The 16,378-nt window shown below is 54.2% G+C and overlaps 1 protein-coding gene across 4 annotated transcripts in view; it reads right to left on the bottom strand.

The window, feature by feature from the left end:
* Positions 1-1,369: 1,369 nt before the first annotated feature.
* Positions 1,370-16,378, bottom strand: part of TMEM63C (transmembrane protein 63C) — a 32,339-nt gene continuing 17,330 nt past the window's right edge. For all 4 annotated transcript variants that reach the window (XM_015630655.3, XM_015630658.2, XM_015630656.2 and 1 more), the window contains exons 2-24: positions 14,930-15,044; positions 14,432-14,652; positions 14,033-14,112; positions 12,840-12,927; positions 10,951-10,988; positions 10,383-10,525; positions 10,036-10,087; positions 9,485-9,593; positions 8,991-9,064; positions 8,806-8,886; positions 8,549-8,669; positions 8,298-8,431; positions 7,957-8,079; positions 7,260-7,413; positions 6,627-6,733; positions 5,746-5,832; positions 5,159-5,224; positions 4,866-5,028; positions 4,532-4,637; positions 4,164-4,331; positions 3,767-3,882; positions 3,550-3,621; positions 1,370-3,474 (exon numbers count right to left, since the gene is read on the bottom strand). In XM_015630655.3, the coding sequence (XP_015486141.1) occupies positions 3,262-3,474; positions 3,550-3,621; positions 3,767-3,882; positions 4,164-4,331; positions 4,532-4,637; positions 4,866-5,028; positions 5,159-5,224; positions 5,746-5,832; positions 6,627-6,733; positions 7,260-7,413; positions 7,957-8,079; positions 8,298-8,431; positions 8,549-8,669; positions 8,806-8,886; positions 8,991-9,064; positions 9,485-9,593; positions 10,036-10,087; positions 10,383-10,525; positions 10,951-10,988; positions 12,840-12,927; positions 14,033-14,112; positions 14,432-14,629 (2,493 nt within the window). In that variant the 5' untranslated portion in view covers positions 14,630-14,652; positions 14,930-15,044 and the 3' untranslated portion in view covers positions 1,370-3,261. The remainder of the gene's footprint in view (positions 3,475-3,549; positions 3,622-3,766; positions 3,883-4,163; positions 4,332-4,531; positions 4,638-4,865; positions 5,029-5,158; positions 5,225-5,745; positions 5,833-6,626; positions 6,734-7,259; positions 7,414-7,956; positions 8,080-8,297; positions 8,432-8,548; positions 8,670-8,805; positions 8,887-8,990; positions 9,065-9,484; positions 9,594-10,035; positions 10,088-10,382; positions 10,526-10,950; positions 10,989-12,839; positions 12,928-14,032; positions 14,113-14,431; positions 14,653-14,929; positions 15,045-16,378) is intronic.

Raw genomic sequence — 16,378 nt, 5'->3', positions numbered from 1 at the left:
CAAAGTATGATGGGCTGTGAAGGGCAAGGAGAGCAGCAGAGATCTGGATGCAAAGAAATACTCCCTTTGGGTAGTTGGTAAGTTTTCCAGCTCGTCCTGACCTCAGGACTGGTGGTGGGAGCCCAAACCTGGCACAGCAGGGAAGGGCCAGAATGGCAGCCTCCAGCAGCACTCCCATCTTTGACTGCCTGTGCCAGCAGGGAGGTTTGCCACAGCTCCCACACACTGCCCCTTTGCTGTGGCTGCTGCCCGGAGGGGACGCTCCTGTCACTGCCTGCCACCAGCTGGCATAGTGGGAGACTCCATGGGATTGCTGGGCCCTGGCTGTGAGGGATGCTGCCTGTGCAGGCTGCAACCAGGGAGCAAGCTCCTGAGTGGCTTTCCAGGCAGAGGTGCAGTGTGATGGGGCTGACACCCCCTCAGCAGGCCATGATGAGCTGCCCACTGTGAGGGCTAGGCAAGCTGCCACCGGGGGCAATTCCAACCCTTGCTCACAGCCAGAGCTCCTGCCCATCTCCCTGGCACAGCAATGCCCTGTGTTAACTCTCTTTACCACTCATTACAAACCATGGGGGACCTCTGCAGGAGCATAGTGCTGGGTTTTAAATTTTCCAGGTTTCCACCCAAAGGGAAGCCCTCCCCATGCCTTCTGCCCTGTGCCATAAACCAGAGTGGCAGGGCTCACCCCTGGGAAGTTGTGGAGGAGCCAGCAGGAGGAACCTGCTGAAACCAGAGGCAAATCATTCAAGTAGGAATTCAGGTAAAAATAGTGTGTATTTTTACCTGAGGGAGGGAGGAGGCCAGAAAAGAGCACTGTTCTCTCAAAATCTAGGACTTCTAAAGTGGTGTTCACCCCCTTCCCTGGGACTTGCTGGTGAGTAGTTCAGCTTTGGAAACATATGCTCCATCTTCAGATGGGACGGGTTCCTCCTGCCCCAACTCTTGCTGTGGTCCCAGAGCTCCCATCCTGCAACCTTCAAGCAACATCTGCACGTTTGGTGGTGCTCTGAGCCAGCTCTCTGGCAGCTGACTGCTGACAGAAGGTGGGCAAAAGAGGTGCACAACTGTCCCAGGACTGCAACTCATCCCCAATGGAAGGATGGTGCCAAAAGCTGTGCCTGAGACACAGTGAGGTGCTCTTCCACTCCTGAAACTTTGCTGCTTCTGCCCACTTGTTGGGGTTTGTTTTTATGGGGATCATAGTGGGCAGCCTAGAGGTGGGGTATATCCAAGCAGTCTCCTTACCACTGAAGCCTCTGCAGGACATACCCAGACAGGGTCAAAAGCAGCCCACAGGTGGGAACTGCTCCGGCAAGGGTTGCCCCTAAACCAGTGCCAGGAAAGACGCATGGGTGTGACGACGCCAGGCAGCAGCTGGGTGAAGTCATTTTATTCAAGGCACGGTCATAGCAATAAATCACGAGAAGGTACAGACCTCTGGCACATTCCTACAGTGGGGCAGCCAAGGGCAATCAGACCAGCAGCCTGAGCTCCTGAGGACACAGTGCCACTAGCAGGCACTTGCTTCTACCCTCAGAGAGGCCACCAGCATCCCCGTGCCCTGCCTGGGGCTGCCTCTGGAGCAGGCAGTGAGGGGAGCAGCTGAGCTGTGGGCAGCCATGGGGGTACCTGGGCAGGAGGCCACAAACCCCCCAGGGAACTTTTTGGGATTGGAAGGGTGCATCTGAGCTCAAGGCTCCCCCAATGCAACCACTTTGTGACTAGTGTGCTGCAGCCACCGCCCCAGCATGCAGGAGCGTGGGTGGGATGGGGGCCATGGGACTGCCAGCCGGCTGGGCTGAGACCCACTAGCCCCACAGGAGTGTCCTAAGGGCCCCCTTGATGCTCTCACTGCTGGGCTGCCTTTTAACCTCCCATCCAGCCCAGAACTGGCACACTGTCCCTCCTCCAGTGGCACTTCTAATGCTAACCAGTGCCATGGCGGAGCACCTGCCTTTGCACAACAGCACTTCCCATGCCAGCAGCCCTGGTGCTGGCAGAGCTTCACATTCCTCCCTTCCCTCCCTGCACTGCCCTGGGACGGTGAAACTCTAGTTGCTCTGAAGCTAGCAGGAGAATCAGGGACAGGAAAATCAGCCCTGAGGCCAAAGCAGGGCTGAGTGAGGAGCCAGCATGGCCAGGTGGGCTATGGTGGGAGAGGAGCTGAGCAGGATGAGGATAAACCCTCATCCCCAGGGGCCACCACAGCTGGTCTGGATGAGCTGGAAAACTCTAGAGATACTGTCTGGGCAGGTAATGGCGCATTAACACTAATCACAGCAGGACTCACACTTGAGAGGCAGTGTGGCTACTGGGGGAGCATCCCACAGCTACAGCTTGTGGACAAGGGCAGCCAGGATGTGGTGGACCAGGAGGACCTGGAAGTCCAGGTCCTGCCAGCCTACACCTGCCCCCCCTGTTCCATTGCATTAGGACAGAGCTATTCTGGGTCCCATGGGCAGATAATCACCCCAGTGAGAGCATGAGCACGATGGGGTGCTGCCAGGGAAGAGGAGTGACAAGGAGCTGTCCTCAAAGCCATTAAACACACTTGTCTCTTGCCCTCCTACTTCTCTCCAAGAGCCCAAGGGCACAGGCATTGTGCAGCAAGATGGGGGGATGGGCTTGAGGAAGAGCTGGGCTTGCATTTGATGCCTGCCTTGGTGCAGGGCTGTAGGGGCTCTGCTGGCAGATGTAGGGACACTCACCTTTTCCACCAAAGCACACACATGTCAGCAGTCCCTGCTAAAATGGGCAAAGCAGGGGCAGCAGGCCAGCAGCAGGGGAGCCAGCAGGACAGCTGCCTGAGCAGTAGCTGGATGGGGTGAGATGCAAGGGTTAGGGGTGGCCATCCCCTGCCACTGAGGACCCAGAGGACAGTGTGGTGGCAGGCACATTCATCTAGGCTGTCTGGGCTGCTCCCTCTTCTCAGAGGGGTCAGGGCCTCCCTCCTGCCCCCAAAAGCATGGCCTCTCAGAGAGACCCTCCCCCCACAGTGCTGCACCCCCTCTTCCCCACTGTGTGCTGGATGAGGCAGACGGGGACAGGGGCACATTAGGGGGCTCAGCCAGTGCAGGCAGCGGGAGGGACCACCGGAGCCTCCTGCCACTGCCCATGCAATGGGGTCTCCCTCACATCAGTCCTGTCATCCCCTGCCCCATTAGCAAGATAGCCCCCAGCAGTGCAGGGAAGGCTCCCTCCTGCCCCATGGCACGTTCTCCGCTCTCAGCACAGTCTGTTCTCAGCCTGTGGCGGGGATGTTCACTGGTAGCGAGCCTGGCTCTCTATCACGGGGCCGCTCCTGTACTCGCCCTCCACTGTCTCCAGCTCTGTCTCGAAGCTCTGCAGCCCCCCATCCTCCCCATCCTCCGCTGGCTCCAGGTGGTTGCCCATGGTGCCATAGGACTGGTGTGCCGGAGAGGCTGCCGGTGTCAGGCTCAGCTCAGGCTCCTGCAGGACAGTGGCCACAAAGAGCTGCCCCGGGGGGCAGTGGGCCATCAGGACCCAGCAGAGCAGGAGGCCACAGCAGGGCTGCAGAGGGGTACTCACATTGGAGTTTGGGGTGGAGGAAACGCTGCTCCGCTCCACATCATTGAATGCGCCCTCTGACTGGTCAGACATCTAAGGAGAAGTAAGCCATGAGGAAATCATGGTTTGGGGTACCAGCTTTGGCTAGGGACAGCCAGGTGCCATCTCAGACTCCCCATGGAAAGCAAGGAGGGGATGCAGTGGGGTGAAAGAACAGGAAGTGGCTGTCTGCGCCGACCTGGTAGCTAGACGGTTTCCGTGGCTGCAGCTTCTTCAGGCAGAGGCCAAAGAAGGAGAAGACGATGCAGGAAAGGAGGACCACAAAGGTGAAGAGGGTGACAGGCCGAGTGGGACCTAGAGCACAGAGACACTGGGGCAGCACATAAGCCTCCAAGAACCTTCTACATATCCAGCTGAGCCCCAGGCTGGTGCCTACTTTGGGTTTTAGAAATTCTCAACCCTCTTCCCAAAACACAAGCTGACACCTCCTTCATCTGCCAGGTTTTCACAACACCTTGCCCCTTACCACCCTCCACTCCATGCCTAATTCAAGGGTGACACCAGTGGCTCATCACCCCCAAACATCAGACAGGACCCCTCGGCAGTGGCAGAGCACAGCCCCAAGCTCTCCCTACCGAGGCGCAGGACGGAGAAGAAGAGCAGCCAGAACATGCAGAGGATGGGGGCCACGACGACCTGGCTGATGGCGGCGACGTGGAGGCGCTGGTTCAGTTTGGTGGGGATGTACACGTAGTAAATGTTGTACCGATCAACCATGTGCTTGAGCAGCATGTACAGCAATCCTGGTGGGACAAGAGGAGCCATCTGGGTGGAGGGCAATGGGGACAGCCAGGACATAGGGACAGCAGGGCAGGCCCTGAGGACGATGCCCAAGGTGCCCTCCTATGCCATGCAGGGAGCCTGCACTCCCATGCTGCTGCTGGTGGCTGGGACAGCCTTGTTCTTGGCATGGCTGGGACTATGGGCATGGGATCATACTCACCAAAGGGGACGATGATGGGGCAAGTGATGCTGTAGGTCATGACAACAGAGAAGATACAGCAGGTCCAGGCGTACTCTAGTCCAAACTGGAACTGGTATGCTTGGCTCTGGGGCACAACCAAGAGTGTCATTGCTGCCTCTGTCACTGTAAAGCCTGCACTTGCCTTTGCACTTGCCTTTGCACCCACAGGACTGCCTCACCCCCACTAGCCTCCACGAGGCCTAAAGAAGTCCCCACAAGCATCCCCACAGAACCACAACAGCCTGAGTTTCCATGAGTGCATCTCTGCTGTGCAAGGGGTCACAAAGGCTCACAGATGGCCAGAGCCACGTACCCGCTTGACATGGAGCCGCTCAGGTTCAGACTTGGCAAAGCAGAGGCGAGCAGTGTAGACCAGGAGGCCTGGGATGCGCAGCAGCTCCATGGCTGTCCCAATCAGGCTGGAGGTGACCACATAGTTGACAAAGAAGGCGCCATTGTCTGGGAGGAAAACGCACCTGCCCCAGGGACAGAGAGGTGAGACAGTGAGAGTGAGAGGATGCTCAGGTAGGAGCTGCAAGAGCTGCTGGCTGTGGACAACAGGTGCTCCCGCTTGCCTGGGAAGTTTGGGAGCTTCCTGCTACTCACTGGAACTTGATTTCAGCCTCATCCAGGAAGTGGGTGTCAAAGAGCCAGCGGAAAAACAGGTCCAGGCTGGAGGGAACAGAAGAGGAACAGCTCAGACAGAGGGGGAGCTACAGAGTGATGTGAGACACCCAGCAGGCATGTGCTTTTCCCTGTCCTGTATGTGGCAAGACCTTCTGCACCCTACACTGCCAGAACAGTTCCTACAGCCACACAAGACCACTGTGGAGTGTGTGCTTGCCTCCTGGATGGCCAGGATTGCTGGAGCTGGAGCTATGAAGATACCTGACCAGGTTGTTTTGGGGTATGCTGAAATCAAGCAGCAGCTGATCACTGCCACCAGCCCCCTTGGGTCAGCTGTGGCAGCCTGGTAAACTGCTCTGCTCCTCTCCTCTGCAGGGAAGGTTTCCATCTGTGACCATGTGTGAGTGACTCAGCACCGCTAGAGAATGTTTTCCTCCCCAAAGACTGCTGTGTTTCAGAGGCAATGGGATCTTAGCCCTATGGGGCTACATTGCCAGGGTGAGAGGCCTGGGTGTGATCCTGCCAGCTCGTGAGCAGGGAGAGCAGCATGGCAGGGTGGTCCATACCTGCTCAGACCCAGAGAGGGCAGGATGATAACCATGAACACCAGGAAGAAGAAGCACTTGTGCATGGTGATCTGATTTTCACTTGACCTGCAGAAAGGGAAGACAAGAAAAGAACATTGCACTTTTTTGGGAAAGAGCAGCAGGTGGGGTGAAGGGCTGGGCTTGGTCTCGCTCTTCACCAAGGAGTTACTCCCTGCCCCACAAAACTGTGTGCATTTGATCTGTGCATTCACTGGAGCCTTGCAAAGCCTCTCCAAGGCTAAGGTGTGTCACCATGAGGAATCTGCTGTAGTGAAAGCACTCACCTCCTTCATCTTTGCCCTCTCCTACCATCCCTTTCGGTATAGACACCCAACAAGAGGCAGATGGGTGTCTAGTATGAGTCCATGACCTCCAGTTTTCCCCAGAAAAAGGAAGGGAGGTGGTGACAAAGCTCCTGTAAAGATTTATCAGACCAGGCACAGGGCTTGGGGCTGATGGAAGGTCAAGACAGAGAGAACACATCATAGGAGCTGGGCAGTTTCCTCTACTTTAAGCATCCTGAACCCATACCTCTGCCTTGGAGGACTGGAAGCATGCCTAGGATGCCCCTGCTGCTTCCAGTCCACCATCACACCGTCCCTCTTACAAACTTCTTCAGATCCATCTTAAAACCACCTGACTTTGTCAGTAGCCTGGAAGTGTTCAGGACTATGGGAAGCAAATGGCTGCTTTGAGCATGGCCTTGGGGCTCTTTCTATGGAGAGAAACACCCAGGGGCCTCTGCTCTACTGTGGGGATCTACTGCTCACTGCCTGCCTCCCTGCAGGGTGGGTTCCCCTTCCACTGGAGTTCCTCCCATCTATGGCAGCCCTGGGGTCTGTGGGGGCCAGCCCCATTACCTTGTCCAGTGAGACTCGAAGAATGCTGAGTAGTAGACAAGGAAGGGCAAGAAGACTGAGAAGGCCCAGAGCAGCAGCGTGGGGAAAAACTGGGTGATGATGGGGTTCTGCAAGAAGAGAGATGCCGAACACCCCCTCAGCAACCCACCACAGCACAGCCATGCTGGAGACAGAACATGATGGTGCATGCAGCAGGTGGGCTGGAGCATCCCCTCCCTGAGCAGGAGCATTTGTTCTAGGAGCTAAGAACTTGAAGCCAGCCAAAGGCACCACAGCCATGTTCTGAGCCCCAGTGTTCACCCAAAAGCTCATAGGTCAATGAGTAAGAAGGAGCTGTGCTGCTGGCAGCTTGTAACAACTCCTGAGCTCTTTCCAGACCTTACTTCTTGAATGGACAGCAACCTGCCTGCCTCCATGGACACCAGCCCCAAAGCTCAGGTGCTGCCCCAGGGCTCTGCCACTGGAAACACAAGGAGAAGAGGATGGATAGCAAGCACAGACATGACCTCATCAATAACCTTGTTTCTCATCAAAGCTCATCCTATTGATGGCTCATCTTCTTAGGACAGTGTAGAGCTGGTGCCCCCGCCCCATCACAGATAAGCCTGGAAACTGGCATGGGTTAGGGACTACCTTGAGACTCTCCACAGGGTGTGTGACATTGAACATGTCCATAGTGTTGACAATGATGGCTGGCGTAGTGAGGAAGAAGAGAAGGACGAACAGGCAGATATTAAGCAGAATGAATCGCATCCACCATGACGTGCCACGGACTGATAAATTTTCCCTGTAAGAGGAAAACACAACTTGGACATGATAAGGAGGAAAATCTCTGTGTCCTGGGCCTCCCATCATAGCTTCATGAAGCTCTGCCTCCTCCTGTCTGCACCAACCATCTTGGCAGACTTTGTTCTGAGCTCACCCTTTTCCCATCCCAAACTGCTTTGCTGTCACATGCAGAGCCCCCTGGACCAGAGAATAGCCACAGTGGAGGTCCATACGACTGGGAGGCTTTGGAATCAGGCTGGAGAAAGCAGACTGGCAATCACCCCCAGTCTCAGCTGGTTGGGCCCTGACACCCTTGTGGTGATCACCACAATCACCCCTGCTGACTTCTGCTATGGCAATATGAGGGATTTTCAGCCCCCATCACCTTAGGAAAGTGTCCTACAGATACAGACACAGGTTCCCTACAGCTATATGGGCTCCCTATAGCTATGGGCATAGGCTCCTTATAGCTATGTACATGGGCTCCTTATGGGTTTGGACATGGGCTTCCCCTTGTCTGCTTGTTCCCCCTTCCTCCCTCCCTTCTGCCGTGGGGGTTCACCAGATGATATCGCTGGGTGCAGGGGCATAGCGAACACCCCAGTGGTGTGACTTGACCACAGTAGTGACAGAGGACTGCTGGGGGTGCTTGCGGCAGTGGATGTGGCTGTAGTCCTTCAAAATCCTGCAGGAAGAGGAAGCCAGGGGTCAGGTCTCACTTCTTGTGAGACCCTTCCCACAGCCCTAACAGGACAGCCAACTCCGCAGATGGCAGAGGCATAAAAGAGACCCACCCGTTGCCAGGCTTTGGTTGGAAAAGCTGGCAAGGTGCCCCAGTTCCCCCATGGCAGTGGTGGCCAACAGGAGGGGCATCCCCATGGCCATTGCACGAGGGGCACTCACACAGCTGTCATCCGCTCGTCCTGGAAGGTGACGAAGGCCATATCAAGCCGCTTGAGTGTGATGCGGTTGCGCTCCGCATTGAACTCATCTGTGAGCTTCTCCTCCAGCTCCCCATAGTACTGCTCAGCATCCACCTGTGGGAGCAGCCAGGGCTGTGCTGCGCACCAGGCTGGGGCAGGGGCAAGCTGCTGTGCTCTGCCTTGCCCACAGCGCATGTGTGCTGCCTGCAGCCCTGCCCGCACCCCTCCTACCTCATCAAAGCCACAGAAGCGGCAGCAGAAGATGCGGGCACAGGGGTGAGTTTTGATCATGATCTTCCCCTCTTTCTGTGCCTTGGTGGTGAAGTAAAGCCGCCCCTTCATTGCTTTGCGCCTGCCAGGAAGCCAATAGCAAAAGTCATTTGGGGACCACCAGACGTACAGACATAAACCCGGACTGGGTGCCTTGATGTGGTGGGCAGGAGCAGTACACCCTCCCACAGAGGCAACGTGGACGTGCATGCACTCACCTCTCCGCATCCAGCTTCATCAGCTTGCGCACGTCGAAGCAGAACTGGACGTTGGTGACGGTGCAGCTGGGATAAGCCTCGCTGCAAGCACAGGGGCATGGTGGCACCAGGAGCCAGGGGACAGAGACAGTCCCTGCCACCTGCCTGCCACTCACCCAGCTAGGCTGTGGCACATGGCTACTCACTGGAAATGCTTGATGATAAGTGAAGGGTCTGTGATCTCCTTGGGGATGTGGGTAACCATCAGTGTCCGGGCGATCTGGTGGAAGAGAAGAGGCAAAGGAAATCTGCAGGATGGGCAGGGATCTGCAGGATGTAACACTGCCACCCTGTCCACCCAGCAGTGAGCTGGGACACCAGCTGCCACCCCGGAGGCAAGTAAGCACAGACCTCCTCAATGCCCAGTCCCAAACTCTGAGGGCACAGCCAGACAATGCCATACCCCAGACAGATGGATACAGCAGAGCTTCAATCTCAAGAGAGAAGACAGCAAGAGAGAGACATTTGCCTCCAGGCTGTCACTTTATCCAGAAGCTGGTCAAAATCAGGCATACATCTCCCTACCAGCCCAGTTCCAGGCTGTTCCTAAAGACCTCTGTACCTATCGGGATCAGCACTTGTGCAAAGCAAGAAGTTGTCCATTGAACAAGGCAGGGTTGGAGGAGGGGTGGTTTCTCACCTTCTCATTCTCTCTGTATTCCAGGTGGACAGAGTGATGAGCCATGCAAAGGATGGTGAAGATAAAATAGAGGAGGGCAAAGATGCTGTGCAGCCACAGGAGACGGTCTCTGGAAGAGAGGAAGTGGGGATCAATGAGCAATGCGGTGAGTGTGTGGCATGGGGATGAGCCTGGCACTCAGCATCTCACTTGTGGCCACCCCTTCCACCCAGCAGGACCTTCCTGTGCCAGCTGTCAGACACTCACCCCAGGAACTAGAGGGGCAGCACCCAGGCTGTTGACTGAGACACCACAGAAATGAGGTCACACAACATCCCCAAGAGCACTTCTGCCAGCAGTGGGGTGCAAAGAGCAATGCCACTGGGTTGGCTGCCCTGACTGTGCCCTCGTAGTACAGAGAAACAGGAGAGCTACCATGAGCAGTGTGCTGCTCACGTGGATCTGTCCCTGTCCCCAGCACGGGACTGTGCTGAGCTCTGTTCCTAGGTGCTCCCAGCAGTGCCCACCACAGCGGCAGCACACACAGCCCCCCCGCCTGTGGGAGCACCTACTGAGTTGGGATGTTTGCGATGGTTGTCCGGCCAAAGTGGGTGGGATTGTGTCCTGCAGAGGAAGAGGAAAAGCAGAAGGTTAAGGGAACCCAGTGCAGTGTGCGTGCCCATATTGCAGTTATTGGCTGGTCTTTGCTCCCCTCTTTTCCATCTCCCAGGTCCTCACCAAGTCTCCACCGCCCTGATTTCCCAGCCTCTTATATTCCTCTGTCACTTAGCTGATGGTGGGCTCCTGCTCTCATGGGGGCTTCTGAGAGAGGGTTTTTTTTGCCTTCTTTCCCAGAGGCACAGTGCTTGCTCAAAGGCTTGGAAGTCCTGAGTCAACCTGTGACTAGCAAAGCACCTACCCAGGAGGTCCCCTGAGAAGTTGACAGGCAGAATGACAGCCACGGAGAGCACGCAAACCAGCATCAGCAGGACCAGGAGGTGCCGCTGGAAGGAGAGGTAGGTGGTGGCATCGATCCCACACTTGCTCTGAATCTCCTCATCCCTGGAGAGAGGCAGGTGGGGGTCAGTGCTGGTGGTTCCTCCCCACCACCTCCCACCATGGGGACACTGGCTTGCTCCAGTCTCCCACAGCCCATAGCAATTCATCACATCCTGACTGTGGCACAAATGATTTCACAAATGATTCAGAGGGAATGAGGGACCTGAGCAGCCCTCCAGCTGCCATCTCATTACAGGATTGGTTCCTATCAGGAGAGGCTGAAGCCCTTTTCTTTGGGATAGGATCTAGGGGCCAGGAGGAAATGCAGAGGTGAGCTCTCCACTCTCTTCAGAGTGGATGTTTTAAGAAGGCTCTCCTCTGCTGCTGGTCCCAGCAGCTCCTGGTGATGGGCCACCACCTGTGGGCACCTGCTCCTCATGGGTAGGCAGCAGTGGGGCATGACCATAATGCCAAGAACACATACTTACTTCATCTGGTAGATAGAAAGAAGCCAGGAACAGAATCCCTAGAAGGAAAAAGAGTCAGGATGAGACAAGGGCAACCACCCCCACCTCCCTGGTGAGGGACTGGGTCACAACATATGCTAAGGAAACATGCAGAGGTGGTGCAGTGCCTATGGCCAGGGGGTTGAGCAAATGGAAGCAGTGCCCAAGGCAGCCTAGCAATGCTCAGCCCAGTGGCAAAGGCAGCTGCCTCAGGAGAAGCAAGGAAAACACACTCCAAAGAGCTGATGGGAAGCTGAGCACAACCTCTCTTCCAGGTGGTGAAAGCCCTGAGGGACCATGTGACCTTCCTGAAAGTAGTGGTAAGAAAATTTCTGTGAGTGGGAACAAGGAGTCTGCTGGGGCAGGGGTATAAAGGGATACAGAAGTCTCTCTACAAGCATCAACCATCCTGATGGATGTCAGGTGCGTATTCTTGGCCTCAGAAGGATTTGCAGAGGAAGCTGAGGTCAAACACTAACCAACTGTTTCAGGCTCCTGCTTCCAGAGCTCCCTCCTCTTCCCCTTCCATGACAGCTCCTAACATTCAGTGCACTTTCTTTACCACTATCAAGTGCTGAGGTGGCACTGCTGTAGAGTCCTACAAGACAACCTAAGTTCTTGTGCACTAACTAGCTTATTCCCTGTCACTGTGTACACACAGGGGTTTTCAGACTTTTCCCCTGGTGAAGGAGGATTGGGTTAGAAAACAACCAGGCAGACTTGACATCCACAAGTCCGTGGGCCTTGAGAGGATGCATCCACAACTGCTGGGAGAGCTGGTGCACACCACAGCAGGGCAGCTCATGATCATCTTTGAAAGGTCCTGGTGATCAGGAAAGGTGCCTGAGGACTAGGAGAAAGCACCATGCACTGGAACAGATTGCCCAGAGAGGTTGTGGAGTCTCCTTCCCTGGAGATATTAAAGATAAAATCTTGTGCCATGTACTGTAGGATGACTCTGCTTGAACAAGGAGGTTGGACCAGATGGCCCATGCTGGTTCCTTTCAACTCTTCCTGTGATTTTCTGATTCTGGGCTTTTTATGCTCTTTACAAATTTCTCCTCAAAACTACTCTTCTCCCCTCTTAGTGTATTTTACACCTAATCTGGCAGAGTTGAGGTTTTCCTCATTTGTGAACAGTTTGACTTTTTAAAGGATGTCTTCTTCTAATAATCCCTTTTAATCTGCTCTTTAGTGTGCTGGCCTTCCCTGTAGTCTTTCTCACTTATTTTTTGATGAGCAATATACATTTCATACAACGCCTAGAGCATCTGGTATAGAGCCTTTAAACAGGCCTCCTGCCACCTGCAAGGATTTTGCTTCTTTCGCTCTTTCCTACTTAGATTTTTTAATAAGTCATGACATTTTTTCATAGTCGTACCAGTGACTGATTTTTGAGTTTTTGCTGCCAAAAAGAAATAGAAAGAGGCAGCAGAATGTTTGTGTTTGTTTCCACCAAAGCTCGCTGTGGTAGAGAAACAAAAAAGTTACTTTAAAGCCCCACCATGCTGGCAGAAGAGGAAATGTGGTGTGGGGGACTTTATCCTGAGGGGTAGGAAAGATCCTTTCAGACAAGCAGCCAGGCTGTGGCCATGCACCATACCAGGTCCCCACAGCTGCAAGGACAGCTATGCAGCTGTGAGACGCTTGCCAACAGGAGCATTCCCTCCAAACTGCCATTCAAAATAGATGCCTCAAAGAATCCAGGACAAAAAACCCTCCAGCTTCCAGGAATTCCCCACTGCTGAAGGGTATTGAGCAGGAGATTTAATTTCTCACACTTCTGACCTGGGTTTCTAATGAAGAACAGGACAGGCTGGGCCAGGACAAGCCCTGCCCAGGTTCCCACTGCCACAGCCACTGGCACTCACCACATCCTTGTTGTCAGCATCCAGAGGGCTGGTCTCTGACGGGGACTTTTCCTTCTCGCTCTGCTCTCCATAGAAAAGCGATGTCAGGCTTTGCAGTGAGGGGAGGAGCGGAGGAGGGAGGCAGAAGAGAAGCAGCAGACATGAGAGGATAAGCATCCTTGGAGAAGTCTTTCCTAAGACAGCAGCCCAAGAAATGCCTCCCCCCCTTCCTGCATCTTACACAGGAGCTGGAACAGTGATTACTGCTGGGCTTGGGACAAAGGGGTTGCATCTTTCTGCCTCTGCACCACCAAGTCTCCCCAGCTTCTATGTGGCCCTGACCCATGATGGGCTCATGGAGATGTAGTCTTAGCTCCATTACAAGGGACTGTTGAACTAGATATTTTTTATTCCACTGTTTTCAGATGTCTCAAATGGTTTTGCAGTAAAAAGGAATGTAATCAGAGCTTGCATTTTTAATCTTGATTGCCCTTTGATCTCACTGTAGAAGGGAAAACATCACATATTCATCACCAGACTCAGCTCTAGATTCAGAAGCCAAGAGGAACTGGAGGGGAGAAGGCAGAAGAGGGACTTAAACAAAGCTTACTCTTGTGGGCTGCCCAGCCTTGCACAGACCCCTCCTGTGTGCACCAGCCTATGCAAAGAAAGATGCTTTGTTGCCCAGGGTGAGCTGTGCTTTGCAGGCAAGCTGTTGTGGGCAGCAGAGCCCACCTGGAAATATGGTCTGGGCTCTACTTTTACCAGAACACTGCTTATTTTTGTGGAATTCTGGCCCAAATGATGGGCCAGGCAAGTTGTTGTGGTGACATGAGGAACAGTGTTATTGCTGTGCGTCTCCCTCTGCCTCCTCCACCAGCCAGGCCTGCTCATCCCAAGAGAATGGCAGGAGAAGAGGCAGGGGCACAGTCCCCACTGAAAAACAGTTCTTTGACCTTCCCAAGAGTGCCCGCAATGACACCAAGAACACTGTCACCAAATGCTAGAGGGAATGAAAGCTGGCCTGGGCTTTCCCTCTCCCTGCAGCAGATGGTGACTATGTCTCCATGGGAAAGGGGGGCACCAGGCCATTCCCAGTGGGAAGAAGGGACAGGAACACCTGCTGAACTCTGTGTCATGCCACAGTGCTGGCCTTCCTTCCAGCCCTCTTTAGAATGGAGCCACCACCTGCAGCACCTTTGCATCCTCCTCACCTATCATTGTCCATCAGCAGTGCCAGGCGCCCGTAGTCCCAGGCTGCTTTCCGAAGACATGAGAAGACCAGAAGGAGAAGCTGGAAGAATAAGAAAGAGAAGTGTTTGCTGCAAGGTCTCACCCCATGGGATCTTCTCATATCCCTCCTTTCTGCCTTCTCACTCATGAGCCCAAGCTCATGCAAAACTCTTATCCCAAACTGTTCCTGCTCCGTCATCTCACCACTGCTGCCCAAGTGTCCTTTGATGCCCACCATGGGCAAAGCCCTTGGACCCCTGCACTCATGCCTGTTCCCCCATCAGCCAGGTGCACCGCTGCACAGGCTGCACTTGTGTGTGGCTGTCAGTGCATGCAGGGGCTGCAGAGCCCGCAAAAAGGCACCCTCCTGGCCCGCTCACCAGCCACAGAATGAAGTTGATGGCGAGCACAGTGGGCACGCCACCGAAGGGCAGCCCCTCCAGGACAGTGCTGCGGGAGCGGGCGCTGAAGCACTGCTCCTCCGTGCTGTTCACCGGGGCGTCCAGGAAGATGAGCACATCCAGCGAGGTGAGGCCAGCACCATCAGGTGCAGGCTCCATCGAGTACGTGCTTTCCATCGGCACCGTTGTGGGGTCTCACCCTGCAACACAGAGGCAGGAGTGTGGATGGAGAAGCCTTTGCTTGAAAAGGGGCCATGGCTCTTCCAGGTCTCTTCCATCAAGGCCTGAGGAGCTGAGTAAGGGTAGGGAGGGGATAAGACTGGCTGGTGACCTCAGTCCCAGTTTCTCTCAGGGAGAGATTTCTGGACACAAGGCAGAGGGTGTTGCTGAAGAAATCTCACAGCTACTTCCTGCTCCCAGCTACCTCCTGCTCCCCACCCCATTAAACCCAATGCTATTTGGTTGTCTCTGTCATACCTGAGACAGATCTCTCACCACCTCTGCCCCTCAGTCCTGGAAGCTGGGTTGAGTCATGGCCACCCTGGTGTTGTCAGCAGGCAGGAATAAGAAACTGAAGCATTTGTTTGAACTTCTGAAAAAAACAGCAGTGATAATATTGACAACTGGGCTCTTGGGCTGCACTTGCTTCTGTCCCCACAGCCAGATATCTACTGCCTATGGAATATCCCTAAGCCTGCTGTCCTCCTCCAGCATCATGATCTGTGTGACTCAGGAGTTAGAGGACATCCCTTTCATCCTTCCACCTAAGCAGAATTGCTCCTTCCAAGATATCTTGATCTCTTTAGAAGAGTAAGCATCTCAAAACCCCTAAATGTCGGGCTTCCCACCACCTTCCCCAGGAGCTGATACCATAGAGTCCTCACTGGCAGGAGACACTTAAAGGCCATTAATAGCCAAGACTGTGGCTTGTTTCCAAAGCCTTTCCTCCATGCTTTAGGCAGGAGAGGATCCTCTCCAAATCTGCAGTGCCTGGAACCCCAGGGAACGAGGACCCTAGAGCAGCCAGCATGGCTGTTTCTCATGGGGATGCCACAGGACCGTACCAAATGGCTGCTGCCCTCACCATACAAAGATGAGGAGAGGGAACCAGCACAGCAAACACTAACAAACACAGGGTGGGGGCAAGGGGGCCAGAGTCTCTCGTCTTCATGTGTCCTTCCTCTGTGCTTTGGAGTCACTATTAACACCTTTAGCCAGCTGCTTCTCGTGCCTGAAGAAGAAGAACAGCTATGTCTGTGGTGAGACGTTCCAGTCTTTGGAGGCCTTGAGCAGCCAAACATGATTTTGAAGCTGGCCTTGAGCAAGGGCTTTTATCAGATGACCTCAAATGGGGCCCTTCCAACTGCAATTATTCTACATTCTTATTCTCAGGAACTTGTGATCCTGACAAGAACATTTTCAGGCCTCCCTGAAGTTTATAAGGAACTATATAAGTGCCTTGCCCTGCAGACATGATAGGCACAGTATATTGAGGTCAGTGTATTGTCACCAGTGCAAAGGCTATGTGAAAACTCAAGAGGGGTTTGTAACATGTACTCCTGGGAGTTTTGCATTCAAGCCACTGAGCGTTCATTCCTCTCCTTCCTTTTCATCTATATTCCAGCCATAACTGAGATCCTGCTACAGCCCCTGCAGCACCAGGTAATCCCTGCTGGAGGATATTCAAAACTCACATGAACAGGGTGGAAAAAGAGAAGCAGGACCCATGATTTTATTAAGCAATGGAGGAGAATGAAAACAGAGATATATGGGACCTCCAGGGATGTGGAGACACAGTGTTTATGGTAGCTTCTGCCACCAAGACGAAATAAGATGATATCTTCTTCAACACCAAAGGAAACCTAATTGAGAGGTCCTTGGGGAGCACAGAGACAGCACATAGAAAATGACTTGGCTTAGAAAGGC

Source organism: Parus major, chromosome 5, assembly GCF_001522545.3.
Source record: "Parus major isolate Abel chromosome 5, Parus_major1.1, whole genome shotgun sequence".
Lineage (NCBI taxonomy): Eukaryota > Metazoa > Chordata > Aves > Passeriformes > Paridae > Parus > Parus major.
This window is presented reverse-complemented; position numbering and strand designations above follow the sequence as displayed.